Here is a 12,291-nt window from a genome sequence, read left to right as displayed (position 1 = left end):
GCGCTCGATAGGAGCTATCCGCGCATGATGTCAAATCTTAGCAATACTTAGCAACAAGGGCTCAAGCCGGTTGTTAAGCCGTTAACAAGGCTTGTACGTAACGTGGCGTACATCTCGCATCAGTCTATCTTTGGTGGCATGGAAGCGATCCTGAGCGTGTGCTGAATTGCTGGGATTCTTCGCGCCACGGCATAAAGTCCACAGAGTCGAGTCGACGTGTCCGAACACTCAACAGAGCCTTTGAACACTGTGATTATGTTGAAAATATGAACAATCATCCGTATCTGTGAACCGCGGGGACGTACAAATCCCCAGAATGACATTATCGACAAGAACGCCCTATCGCTCCATAACGCAGGAAAATGCCGCAAACCAAAGGGAACCCTCGCCTTCTCTCGTTTTCAACCATCCGATGTGATTTTGTAGCGACGTGCAATCATGTTGGCCGGTGCCAGTTCGCGTGTCGTTGTGAACCCCCCTACCACGCGTGCCTGTCCCAGTTCGGATCTGCCATTATCAGCCTCGTTCAAACTACACATTCGATATACTGACCCTGTACGAACGCCGCGAGCACCTTGCTGCCCGTCTGCAACAGCGGATGCCCCACCACAATCTGCAAGAACCGCTGTAGCCCCTCCCTCCGATGCTCAATCACATCGTCGGAGAAGCGATTCGTGAGCACCTTGCCCGGCAGCGGTGGTATTGTGACACGCGCCGACTCTCTTTCTAGTATGTCGCGAAAGGCCTCGAATTCATTGTACCGGCGGCGTACCGACGACGACTTGAGCTTGAACGCGGGGATGTTGGTTCGCATTACGATTTCGTAGGTCGTGTACATGCCACGCCCGACGCCTGTACGCTCGTCAACTCCGGTATGCTTTGGCCTCTTGACTAAACATACCATGTGTCATTGGGTTGCGAACCTGGGCACGCGACAATGGTAAGCAAGGCTACGGGGCTCTATGAGTGAAGGAGTGTTTTCGGTGCTGCATACCTCGATTTCTAGAAAGTTCTCCGGAGGGCCATAGAGCTCCTCGAAGGACTGCGATCGCGCATCTGGTAGCGACTGCATCTTGGGTGTCTTCTAGAGGCTTGGAGCTTGCAGGGGAAGGTTGCGCGAAAGGTGGTGATGGATGGCGGGGGTTCGCGAGCTGTTGGCCCGAACGTTTGGCTTCGGAGGCACGTGCATACGTTTGACACCTGCATAATGACGATCTCGCGAATCTAGAGTAATTTAACAGTGTTTGCTATTTTTGAGAGACAGTTTCATCTTGATTACTGCTAGACACAGGTGATCCAGAGTATGGATAACGTGAGCCTCCTTCTTCCCATCACTACGCGCCCCAAACTCCTTTAGAGTGGACAGCCAAAGACCTGCGCACAGTCCATGAACTCGATTCCTAGCAGGAACTGCCTTTCCTATACCTAGTAGGGAGGTCGCTGGCGTATCCATAATAGTAACCCTATCTAGGGGTCCGATCTAGAGAGGAGAGACCGATCCGGCCGAGGAATTTTCGGACAATGTCCTGCCGTGGCATTTCCTTGATAAGTTTAGGCATTGAAGGAATGCACAGAACCAAGAAGCCTATCGTCATCTCGCCTGTAGCCAAGAGTCCGAATGCAGTGAGATAGTACGACTTGTCAGGAGACTTCATGTAAGGAATAGAGTAGACAATTCTCAATCCTCCGCAAATGCAACCCCTTCTTGTACGTTAGCTAGTGATACATTACACGCAAGCAAAGCACACTTACAGTGCTCCAATCGCAAACAGCAGGGAGATGGCAACCTTTCTCTTCTTGGAGAGCTGTAACTTCCAAATCTTGTACTGTGGCATCCCCAGCATCGCAACATCTAGCACAAAGTTGAAGACACTTGATGCAATGTTGATGAGATAGATATTTACACAAGTCCCGCGTTGGAAGATATTCCAGATCTTGTCCCTTGGCGTACAAGCAAAGATCTCCACGAACAGGCAAGCAACATAGAAGAGAATGTTCATGACCATGTTCCCTACACAGGCGTAGTAGAAGCCACCGCGAACAATCTGTGGTGGTACGAATATATGGATCCAGTCGATGAAAATGGAAATCTTCAGAAGTAGCATGACTATGCAGTATAGTATGCTGCCTAGATTAACGCCCTTTTACTAGTAAGTTCTTCTGTCGTTTGAATAATTAGATTTCGAATCGTCTCACCTTAAATATGCGTGGAAGTTCCCGTACGCGTATATTCCACAGATGCACAAAACCTCCCGGACATTGGAACTTGGTCCATCCAACGTATATGAAGCTAACATAGATTGCCTACATCGTTCAAGTTAGCGGCTGCTATCATCGCAAATTGCAAAAATACTAACCAGGGCTGCTATCATAAAGACTAACTCAAGTCATCAGTGACTGCAACAACAACAACGTGGGGGGTAGCTCTTAGCAACACATACAGTCCTCGACCCTGAACCTTTTAATAAGAAAGATTCTCGTATAAAGCCGAATTAGAACCACAGACACGACCAAAATGATCCCCACGTTGAAAACACCAACGCATAGAACATTCCCATGCTCGGGTTTAGCGAAATCTGAGTTGACGCCATTGGGTGGTGACAGAGCAGGCCCATCTAGGAACTGCTCCATGGTGTTGGATATGGCAAATGTGTCGAAGCGTGAAAATGTGGGGTCTGGGGATGACTTTATCAAGCAAACGTTTTGGTGACTTACTATTGAGACAAGTGTACGTTAATGTGTAAGCCGACAGTTTACCTATTTGGGGTGCGACAGTCTACCTAATTGGTGTGTACAAAGGCTTAGCATGATGCATGCAAGTCAAAGCTATGACTGCCATAGCTCATCACGATTTGCTGCTGTACTTGGCTGATGTGCGGCCCGCGATTGTGTTCAGACTTGGGAATGTAGACGATGTGTTCACTGAACGGTAACGGCCAGGAAGTATGTAAGCACGCAAGACATGTTGATTGCGATTTGTCTTTCTTCACTGCAAGCGTCTATTGCAATGCGCAAGGAAATCAAACATGACGCAACGCACTGGTATCGTTTTGACCGGAAACTTGATGGAATTCCTCTCGTATGCATACAAGCGCTATGCCATGTGCGATTCACCACCATCAGCCGCTGCTAGACAAGCAGCCACATACACTAAAGTAGGAAAAAGGGCACGTATCAGACGTTTGAATGTTTAGAGATGCAATTGTAAAAGACTACACCTGATGGGGCGCTTGTTCGTTACCGCCCAACTCTAGAAAATGTGCACAAACTCCCCATGCCGTCGGCCTTTCTCGTTAACCAATGCTGAACCATCGTCAAACGTAAAAGACCCGTTGCTCATGTCATCGTGACGCTTCTAGGGACCACGCTTGAAGGCACCAGGCCTGTACTTTCCATCAGTGGGCGCCTGTGTCGTAGGCCTCGACTCTCGCTCACTGTCACCCTCACGCTCACGGGGCGGGGCACCGTCTCGGTCACCACGACGGCCTGGAGCAACGTAGCCGCCACCGCTGGCAGGCGATGCCTTCCTTTCGCCCAGATCAGCGAATCGTCCACCACGCGCAGGGGGCTCATAGCGGCCGCCAGTAGCGGGAGATTCGGTACGTTCGGGACGAGCAGGAGGTCCACGGCCACTGCCGCTCCCCTCACGCTCGCGCCATCCTCCGGGAGCACCACCCTGGCGCATCGCGGGCGGGACATAGCCAGACCTCCTAGGGGGCTCCGCGTCGGAAGCAGCCGGCGCAGCGGGAGCGTCGGCAGCAGCGGGAGCAGGAGATGTGGACTCGGCAGGAGGTGCCTGGCCAGCGGCCTTCATGGCCTCACGCTCACGCCAGGTAGGCTTGCTGCCAGCGAGCGCAAGACGTGGTGGGCCACCAGCAGAGGCTGACTCTGCAACTGGCTCGCGCGAGATAGTTCGGTCTGGAACAGCACGGCTACCGCCCAGTCCTGCCTTCCTGGCTGCAATCTTGGCTTCAGCCTCCTCCTCTCGCTGGCGTTGGAGGCGTGACTTTTCTTCAAGAGCCCTGGTACTGGTTAATTCATGGTCAATGGGCAAGAATGATGATACTGACTTTCGCTCTTCGTCCCTCTTCGCCTTCTCCTCGAGCAACCTTGCTCGCTTCTCTTCATCCGCCTTGGCTTTGGCCTCGGCTTCCTCCCTCTCGCGCTCCTCCTCCTCTCGCTCTCGTCGCTCGGCCTCCTCCCGTTCTCTCTTCTCCCTAGCCACACGCTCCTTGACTTCCTTGACGCGTGCAGCCTTCTTGCTCTCAAGTTCCTTCTGTGCGATCTTTTGGCGCTTCTCGAACTCAGTCTTACGCGCTTGCTTGACGTCAGCGACGAATTGCTGGTAGGGTGATACAAGTCTTGACAGACGATGCTTCAGCGAAACATCCTCCTTGTGTTTTTCTTCCGACTCCTTTAGCTCCTCGGTCCTGGCCTTCTCGTACGCGGCTTTGTCGGCCTCCATCTGCTTCTCGTAATCGGTCTTGAGGTGCTTGATCTCCTCCTTGCGATAGGCTCGCTCCAAATGGTCGATCCTCTTGCCGGCAATGCGAAGCTGTTCACCGAGGAGACTCTTTTCCTTCTCGAGAGCCTGGAGCTTCAGAATGCGAATCCTCTGGGAGTCCAGATCGGTGATATCATCCGGAATCTCGATATCCACCTTGGTGGTCAGCTTGAGCTCCTTGATTTGCTTCTCAATTTCCTCGCGTTGAATTCGCTGTTGCTCCTGCTTGATGCGCTGTTCTGCGCGTTGACGTATATCTTCCGCCAAACGCTTAGTTTCCTCCTCCTTCAATTGCTGTTGACGAACGAGTCTCTTGGTTTGCTCTTCATTTTCCTTGGCCTGGAGGGCCTTCTGTGCGGCCTCCTTCTTCTGCGAGATGATGTCGCGACGAGCGAGGATCTCCTGGTGCTCCTTCTCAGAGCCCTCCTTGGCTCGAGCGAGAGCAGCTTCCTTGGCCCTTATCCGCTCGGCATTGAAAGCGGGGTCTACGTATTGGCAAGTCACGAAGAGTGATTTCGCCAGGCGAGTAAGCTGAGATCGGACAATCTCTGCTGGTGTGCTCTGCAGACGCTGCACGGAGCGGGATTCGGTCTCCGCTGAGCCCGCACCGGAACCTGGGTGCATGGCTTTGGCCGATGAGAATACGTCGGAATCAAAAGTGAGGACGCCGGTGGCGTGATCAGTTCGGATAGCCAGGTCTCCTTTCTTGCAGCCGTTCATGATGAACTTCTCGATGGTACCGGCGCTGACGTGGAAGGGCTCAGGGAACTGTGCTAGACCAAGCACAAACTTGATCTCCACGGAATCGTAGACCTGAGACAATTGCTGGAAGAGGCGCGTGAGGATGACCTGTTGTAGTGGGCCAACATACTTTTGCATTCCTTCGTCGGCACCAATCTGGGCTAGGATGGGGGAGATCTTTTTGCAGATGGAAAGCGGGTGGAAATCGACCTCGAGGATGTTGTACAAGTCACGAATCTCTGGGCGAGCACGCTTGAGCAGGCCCTTGCTGAGGGCGTCCTTGAACAATATGGCACGGGTGGGAGCCTGTGACATGCCGAGCAGGTTAGTTAGGCGAGAGTTCTTGTTCTTCCTCGCCTCATCAACGTCGACAAGAGCACCTCGGGAACGGGACGTGCTAATGACGGGGATAGAGAGTGCTGAAAGGAGGACGAAGGAGGCAGCCTTGGTCATGTCAGCCTCGGTGACGGCCGGGTTGTCCTTCTTGGAGCTGTGTCCAGATGCAACGGCCGCTGCGGACTGGCGGAGGAGGTTGTAGTATCGGCTCCATGCCGCGGCGTGGAAGAGGTAGTTCTCGCTGACCAAGAAGATGCGCGTGAGCTTCTCAAAGTAGTTGGCCATCATGATGTTCTTGGCCGGGCGCTTGCTCAAGCTGAGGAGTGTGTGGATATCCTCGACGCTCCTGAAGGCCTCCTGCCAGAGCTCCAGTTCGACAGCGACGTTCAACTGCTGGAAGCGGGTATCGAGATGGCGTTGCAGGGTGTCGGGGTCAGACAGGTTGATGGCATGCATCTGCGAGGAGAATTTGGCAGCATTCTGGAGATGGTTTCGTAGAAGCTCGCAGAGACGGCGGAACTCGGTCTTGCGGGCGTACTTGGAGCAGAACTGGAAGGCCTGGTGGGCAGTCGACTGGTACATGAGCTCCAGACGAGCGTTGTTCTTGAAGATGTCCAGGACGGTTCGGTACGTCTCCCAGAGGAACTTTAGCCATGGGGTAACGATGGCGCGGTCGGTGCGGTCGCGGGACTGCTCGCCGGAGACGGTGGACAGAAGAATCGACTCTGGCGTCTCCGAGGCCTCGAGATCATCGATCTTCTGGGTCTCGCTGCTGGTCTCGAGTGTGGACTGCACTTCGTCGGCCTTGGCCTGGGCTTCGGTGACCTTTTGCTCAGCCAGTTCGATGAAGCGCTTGAAGACGAGCTGTGCGCTGTTAGTCGCGGCTCCTTTTATTCATAACAACATGACCCTACCTCAATGGTGCCGACGTTTGTGTTTTGGGCGGTGTTCTTGTACTGGTAGAGTCCATCCTTTGCGAGTTTGCCTTTTCGAAGATCGACGCAGAGCTCGACAAAGAGGACCATGACGGGCTCGAGCGAGGCGATGGGGCTGTTGCGGGTGCGCTTCGAGGTGACATGTTCGTGGAGGAGTTGGAGGGCAGCCTGTTGCTGCTGGACTCCGATGAGTTCTTGGGCGCGTTTGCTATGTGATGTTAGTCGGCAGTCCTCAGGCGTGGTGTGGAGGGAGGTTGTAGGAGGGGCGCACAGAGTATTCTCCGGCTTGGAGTGCGGTGGAGGCGCCATGCTGGGCAGCTGGAAAGGGCAGATCCAACTGCTTGTGTCGCGAGGGCTTAGGAGCGGGCAGGCGACGCAGCGAAAGGCTAGGGTTGGGGTTGCAGTGGGCAAAACTTTACAATGATGTTCTGGTACAGGTAAAATAGTGAGTGGGCTATGGTTAGGTAAGCGAGCAACCATGGAACCGCGTCAACGACCCAGCCCGACGAGGCCAACGCGCGCCTTGTTGGTCGGTACGCATCCAAGAGAAGACGACGCCTGCAAGTCACATCACACACAATACAGTACACTGCAGCCTGGAGGGCCTTTCAGCGTGGTGTGCTCCAGCTCTACCGCAAGCTTCATTGGGCCGACGGACGCCTGAGTCGGTGAAGGGGAGTAAATTGGCACCATACCACAAACGGACGCAGCCCGACTCTCAGACCAAGGGGACAACCCCCAAACCTCGCTCTTCCAACCACCTCCCTGCTGTGCTTCACGTCGCCCACAGCAGCAGTCCTTTGCCATCGCCATCGCCAACTCTTCTCTCGTCGTCCTGACTTACGGCGGCAGGATCACCCGGCTGGCCGTCTCCGCTCCTTTAGCTCTGCCCTCCGCTCCCTGCCCAACCTTGGAACCCTCACCTCATCACCACCACCACTCACGCCGCCCGCCCGAGCACGTCGCACCCTCGCGCAACCCACACCACACCACGCCACGCCACCCTTAGCTATCGCACCTAGAAGTAATTCATCCCTTTCCCTGACGGCACCTTTCGACCGCGCACGATGCCTGCCATGATGGCGGCTGCACCCTACGAGATACGGACTGGCGGCGATGGCAAGAGCAAGAAGCAGAGCATGGCCGAGCTCAAGCTGCGACGCCTCACGGAGCTGAACCAGCGCCTGCGAGAAGATCTGGAGCGCCGCAGGATACCAGTATCGGAAGCTGCCCTAGAGTAGGACCCCCACTGGATGTTTGTTGTGACAGGGATGGTGGGCTAACATGCGCTCGCAGTCTCATTGCATTCACGGACAAGGAGCCAAAAGACTGGATGGTACCATCACGATGGGGAACTGTGAGTTTCTACCGGCATTGACGTATTGGCATAGCACAGTGCTGACCTACCATGCAGATCGACAAGCGCGACGACCCCTATGCGCCGCAGCAAAGTAACGGCTGCTGCATCGTAATGTAAACGACCAAGGTGCAATCGCGCAGATGGTCATGTCAGAGTAGCGGCGTTCTGCGGGGCGCTTTACGGCAGAGTCTGTTTCCTTTTACTGTTTCAACGAGGCTGATAATACCCAAGGATGCGCAGCAGTCCCGTGGGAGCAAGCTATCGAATGGGCGGTCATGTACTTTCAGCCATGTGTAAATTAAATTAGGGAAAAAGAGGTGCTCGCAGCCATTTCGATGTTGGCAGCGCAGCAGGGATTTGTTCAGGGTATTCTTTCCATCGGCCTTTTCATTTGCCTTGCTAGGTACTTTTCAATTACGAGAAAAAGCCTTCTCATCCAACCAATGTTCGACTGTGTTTTTATATATTGCAGGGAGTGTTTGTTGTAGTTGTTGGCGAGGATCCATTCACCATGTTGGACCTCGGGACCTGCAGTGGGCAGAGAAGCGTGTGCTCAAAGGGGCAGGTGGCTGCACACCCGCCAAACGAGATTAACAGGGCGCGCTCCACCCAGCCTAACAAGAATATCAATATTGCACTCCACAAAACAGCCTTGTTGTATAATTGCCATGCGTCGCACGAGAGACAGGTCAGCCTAGGCCAGCAAACCCCTCCATCCATCCATCTATCCATCCATCTATCCATCCATCACGTCGCACAGGCACCGCTGTCTGTCCGACAGGCGACGTCTGTCTATCCGCTCAACGTCCGTACCAGGCTACTACCAGCTCCCTGGAGACGGACAAACACCCTGGACAGTCGCCAGCGAGCGAGCACGGGCAGCGAACCGGCGGCGCATGGATGCAAATGGAATGGCATAATACGATAGGCTGTTAGAGCGAAGGGGGGGCAACGCTCGGCGCGGGACTTTTCGTTTACAGCTACCCTGTTCTTCCCGGTGGTGCAGTGCATGTAGGCGCACGCTGGCTATTGGCGGTACTAGTTTGGACTCTACAGGAACACGCCCATCTTTGCCTTTCCAAGTGTCGCATGGCTTGTTGGTCTATTGGCTGTTATAGGTTATTATGTAGGTTGTAGACGTGAATGACACCAATGACTGTCGCCCAGCTGCTCTCAAAGTCAGCCATTCTTGCATCCTGCGACCGCCCACCCTTCGTCTGCAATGACTTGCTTCACAGTCCCGTGGTACACCAGTGCATCTGTCATCGGGAATAAGAATGTCAGGAAGAACTGTCAGGTGGACCCTTTTGTCGGTATATTGCGCAGGTTATTGCAGCGAAGGAAGCCATTGCAAGCCGCAGTTTTGTTGCTAGACTCGAGTCTTATCAAATCCCGTGGGGGCCCACCCAACCCTGCACCAGAAGAGAAGCTCCTCCCGCAGTGCCTTGCCTTGCCCTGCCTTGCCTTCGTCTTGACGACGACACTCTCTTCAGTGATGTACTGAAGAGATCGACTGCCGTGCTCAAAGGCCCTTTTGATATGGAATCTACTCTACAAACACCGCACATGGACTAGTCTTGGACTCCTGGTACCGGCCACCATCCCGCGACTACTACTAATCTGCCCCACAGCCAGTGAGCCTGCGCCAGAAATTTGCCCTCGCAGAAAATCGGCCGTCGCACCCCTCCTCACGGTCAGGGCCTCGGCAAGCGACATGGACAGTACGAACGCGCAGATGTGGTCGAGCGGGGAGCACTACAACGCCATGGACGCGACGACGGAGCACGACTTTGGCAACCTGATCGACTTCGACGCCGCCAACTTCGACCACCTGGATCTGGACTGGCCCGCGCACGATGGCCAGCAGATGGCCGACCTGGCCGACTCTCTCGACGTCCACCATCTGGGCCACTTCACCCCGCAAATACCCCAGGACCATCGCGATGGCGGCGGGGGTGCGCAGCAGGCGCAGAATATGGCGGGGACGCATGGGATGGGCCAGCCCACGAACGGCTTCTTCGACTACACCATGGCACAGTACAGCCAGGCCAACACGCCAACCTTCCCCCAGGCCCAAGAGCACATGTACCGCCCACACCAGCACGTCCCGCCTACGCCCAACAGCGTAGAGATGCATGGCGACCCGCACCGCTATCTACAGCAGATGGACCCCCAGCAAACGCTGTTCGACCAGAGATACCACATGCGCAAGGACGAGGTATGTGGAGAGACGGCAGTGGCTGTGAAGCACTCCAACTAACCAACATAGACATTTACCCCGCTAGTTTCGCCAGCAGTAACACCCCACGATGCGCGCTTTCAGATACCCGACTTTACCGTCCCAGGAGCCTACTTTAGCCCTCTCACGTCTCCGGCGCTCAATGCACAAAGTCAGCAGCATGCGCTTCACCGCTCGCAAACCACCACCTCAGGAAGCTCAACAGGGCACTCGCCCGTCGATGTGGACATGGAGATGCTGGGTGAGCCCGCAATGGTCCACCAAGAGCAGGGAAGGAGGCTGAGGAGCACCAACAAGAGGAACCCTCCTCGAACGGCGAACGGCAACGGCCGCGTACGACAATCCCCCATCGTGAAACCAAACCGGCGGAAAGCAACCGTTTCCTCGCTTATTCCACCCAAGGAAGTGAGCGAACTGGTGCAAGAGGCACGCCAGACCCGCCCGTCTTCCAACGGCCTGGATGTACCATGGAGCCGCGACGCCTCAGAGACCGACTCCATCTCCCCAGAGCCTTTGTTGTCGGAAATGCGGCCCCCGCCTAAACCGGTATCATCAACGGCCTCTCCTGCAACCAGGGCCCAGCAAAATGGCCAAAGCACGACGCCTGCCACTCCTGCGTCCCTGATGCGCATCCACCCTTCGCCCAACTTCAGTGGGTCCCATGAGGCACTGCCCATGTTGGAGGATCTAACTCTACCGGAAGCCTCTCTGGATCGGCCATCGCTGTCAAGAAACAATACAGCAGTTCACGATGACGGCGTTGATACGCCGTGCATGGTTGCGCGGAAAACGCCCAAGCTGAATCCTCTGAGCACGCCTGGCGCAACCATGTCGGGCAGACCCAGTCCGATGCTTGACCCTACCTCTACACCCACAAGTCCAGCTTTCTCCATGACCAATGGCAAGAGGGATATAAAGCTAGCGCGCAATCCGAAGAAGAGAAACAGCGTCAGCTCGAGCATGGTTAGCCCTGCCCTGAGGCCCAAGATCTCACCGAGCATAAAACCTCTGCTTCCAGAAGGCAGTAACTGTAAGTGTACTTCCGTGTCGATCATGTATTAGTCTAACTGGCAATAGGTTCGGTCGATAACACGCACGCTCTTCTTCTTGCGTCCAAGTCCAACTACCAGAACATCCTCGACGGGACCACAGTGCCAGGCGTTGTCTACCCCACCTCGCTATCCACCAACCTCACGTCGAAGCGCACCTCGCACAAAATCGCCGAACAAGGCCGCCGAAACCGCATCAACATGGCCCTCCAGGAAATGCAGGCTCTCCTCCCTTCTCCCTTACTCGGTGCCACGGAAGCCAAAAGCCCAGAGCCGTTTGCCCAGCAGTCGAATAATTCCAAGGCAGCCAAAGTCGAAAGCGCTATCGATTACATCAAGCAGCTGAAGCAGGAAGTCTCGGAGAAGGACGACATGCTCACCCAGAAAGACCAGGAGATGGAGCAGCTGAGGAAGGAGCTGGCTGCGTTGAGGAGAAGGAGCTCGGCGGCTGAGGCTGCAGCGCAATTGAAGGCCGAACCGTCTTCCAGCCCCAATACGAGTGATGAGACTTGACGAGGTGCTGCACACATGCACGATCTTGGAATTTCATGTTTGCCTTGACCGAGTCTGAAGAGGAGAGTCGAAAACCCCTGCCTACGACACGAATCGCACTTGGAGTCACGGACGACTCTCTGGTCGATTCGGTGACCTGTTTCCTGGCTACTCGCACCAGACACGCAAACAAACGAACTCGTAGACGCCATTAACACGCTCGAATGATATATCCACGATGCTACATTGCTTTGATGAGGTCCATATCCATCGGACTACGTACTGGGCTAAGCGCCGTTCAACGCACCGCAACCTATCACCCACTACACGCTTACGGTTATGAGTATAGCACCGCCTAGCCCTATAAATATGTACCTCCTTAGTCTAGCTTTTTTGCAGCACGGCAGGTACATCCATACACATCGTCTACTCTAATTGGCATAGAGAGCGAGAGGAGAAGGGAGGGAGAGGCTCCAAAGCTCGATTACTCGCTTGCTTACTTGCTTGCTTATTGTACTTTACGTATTTTTAGTCTTTTAAAGAAGACACGGTTAATTAGTAGCAACGGAACGAAAGAAATGCAAATGTCGGGTGAACGGTCATCTTTTAAACGCAACTTTTTCTATATGCATAAG

At 54.6% G+C, this 12,291-nt stretch overlaps 5 protein-coding genes across 5 annotated transcripts; 2 read left to right on the top strand and 3 right to left on the bottom strand.

The window, feature by feature from the left end:
* Positions 1–19: 19 nt before the first annotated feature.
* On the bottom strand, positions 20–1,128 carry K460DRAFT_318174 (Phox-like protein). Its single transcript, XM_040930382.1, has 4 exons — positions 995–1,128; positions 902–923; positions 553–852; positions 20–507 (listed from the first exon to the last, which is right to left on the bottom strand). Exons 1-4 carry the CDS (start codon positions 1,070–1,072, stop codon positions 479–481), a joined length of 429 nt encoding a protein of 142 aa, XP_040783908.1. The 5' UTR covers positions 1,073–1,128; the 3' UTR covers positions 20–478.
* A 335-nt stretch (positions 1,129–1,463) lies between these two features.
* Positions 1,464–2,631, bottom strand: K460DRAFT_419421 (uncharacterized protein; the record flags this gene model as incomplete). The annotated part of the gene is made up of 5 exons (XM_040938009.1): positions 1,464–1,701; positions 1,753–2,141; positions 2,197–2,304; positions 2,358–2,377; positions 2,442–2,631. The coding sequence occupies 5 exons, from the start codon at positions 2,629–2,631 to the stop codon at positions 1,464–1,466; spliced, it is 945 nt and encodes a 314-aa protein (XP_040783907.1).
* Positions 2,632–3,355: 724 nt separating this feature from the next.
* K460DRAFT_292899 (uncharacterized protein) lies at positions 3,356–6,825 on the bottom strand (the record flags this gene model as incomplete). The annotated part of the gene is made up of 4 exons (XM_040929378.1): positions 3,356–4,022; positions 4,071–6,445; positions 6,496–6,724; positions 6,788–6,825. 4 exons carry the CDS (start codon positions 6,823–6,825, stop codon positions 3,356–3,358), a joined length of 3,309 nt encoding a protein of 1,102 aa, XP_040783906.1.
* Positions 6,826–7,290: 465 nt separating this feature from the next.
* On the top strand, positions 7,291–8,190 carry K460DRAFT_165416 (uncharacterized protein). The gene is made up of 3 exons (XM_040926913.1): positions 7,291–7,753; positions 7,813–7,873; positions 7,931–8,190. Exons 1-3 carry the CDS (start codon positions 7,584–7,586, stop codon positions 7,991–7,993), a joined length of 294 nt encoding a protein of 97 aa, XP_040783905.1. The 5' UTR covers positions 7,291–7,583; the 3' UTR covers positions 7,994–8,190.
* A 1,400-nt stretch (positions 8,191–9,590) lies between these two features.
* On the top strand, positions 9,591–11,677 carry K460DRAFT_293412 (uncharacterized protein; the record flags this gene model as incomplete). Its single annotated transcript, XM_040929413.1, has 3 exons — positions 9,591–10,094; positions 10,146–11,145; positions 11,193–11,677. 3 exons carry the CDS (start codon positions 9,591–9,593, stop codon positions 11,675–11,677), a joined length of 1,989 nt encoding a protein of 662 aa, XP_040783904.1.
* Positions 11,678–12,291: the final 614 nt, after the last annotated feature.

Source organism: Cucurbitaria berberidis (genome assembly GCF_010015615.1).
Source record: "Cucurbitaria berberidis CBS 394.84 unplaced genomic scaffold K460scaffold_5, whole genome shotgun sequence".
In the NCBI taxonomy this organism is placed as follows: domain Eukaryota; kingdom Fungi; phylum Ascomycota; class Dothideomycetes; order Pleosporales; family Cucurbitariaceae; genus Cucurbitaria; species Cucurbitaria berberidis.
This window is presented reverse-complemented; position numbering and strand designations above follow the sequence as displayed.

Bases quoted from the DNA above. Each gene is read 5' to 3' on its own strand.
- K460DRAFT_165416 (XM_040926913.1), top strand. From the start codon at position 7,584: ATGCCTGCCATGATGGCGGCTGCACCCTACGAGATACGGACTGGCGGC. The intron at 7,754-7,812 runs GTAGGACCCCCA...ATGCGCTCGCAG, and splicing joins GTATCGGAAGCTGCCCTAGA to TCTCATTGCATTCACGGACA. The intron at 7,874-7,930 runs GTGAGTTTCTAC...CCTACCATGCAG, and splicing joins TACCATCACGATGGGGAACT to ATCGACAAGCGCGACGACCC.
- K460DRAFT_318174 (XM_040930382.1), bottom strand. From the start codon at position 1,072: ATGCAGTCGCTACCAGATGCGCGATCGCAGTCCTTCGAGGAGCTCTAT. The intron at 924-994 runs GTATGCAGCACC...TCGCGTGCCCAG, and splicing joins AGAACTTTCTAGAAATCGAG to GTTCGCAACCCAATGACACA. The intron at 508-552 runs GTCAGTATATCG...TGATAATGGCAG, and splicing joins GCTCGCGGCGTTCGTACAGG to ATCCGAACTGGGACAGGCAC.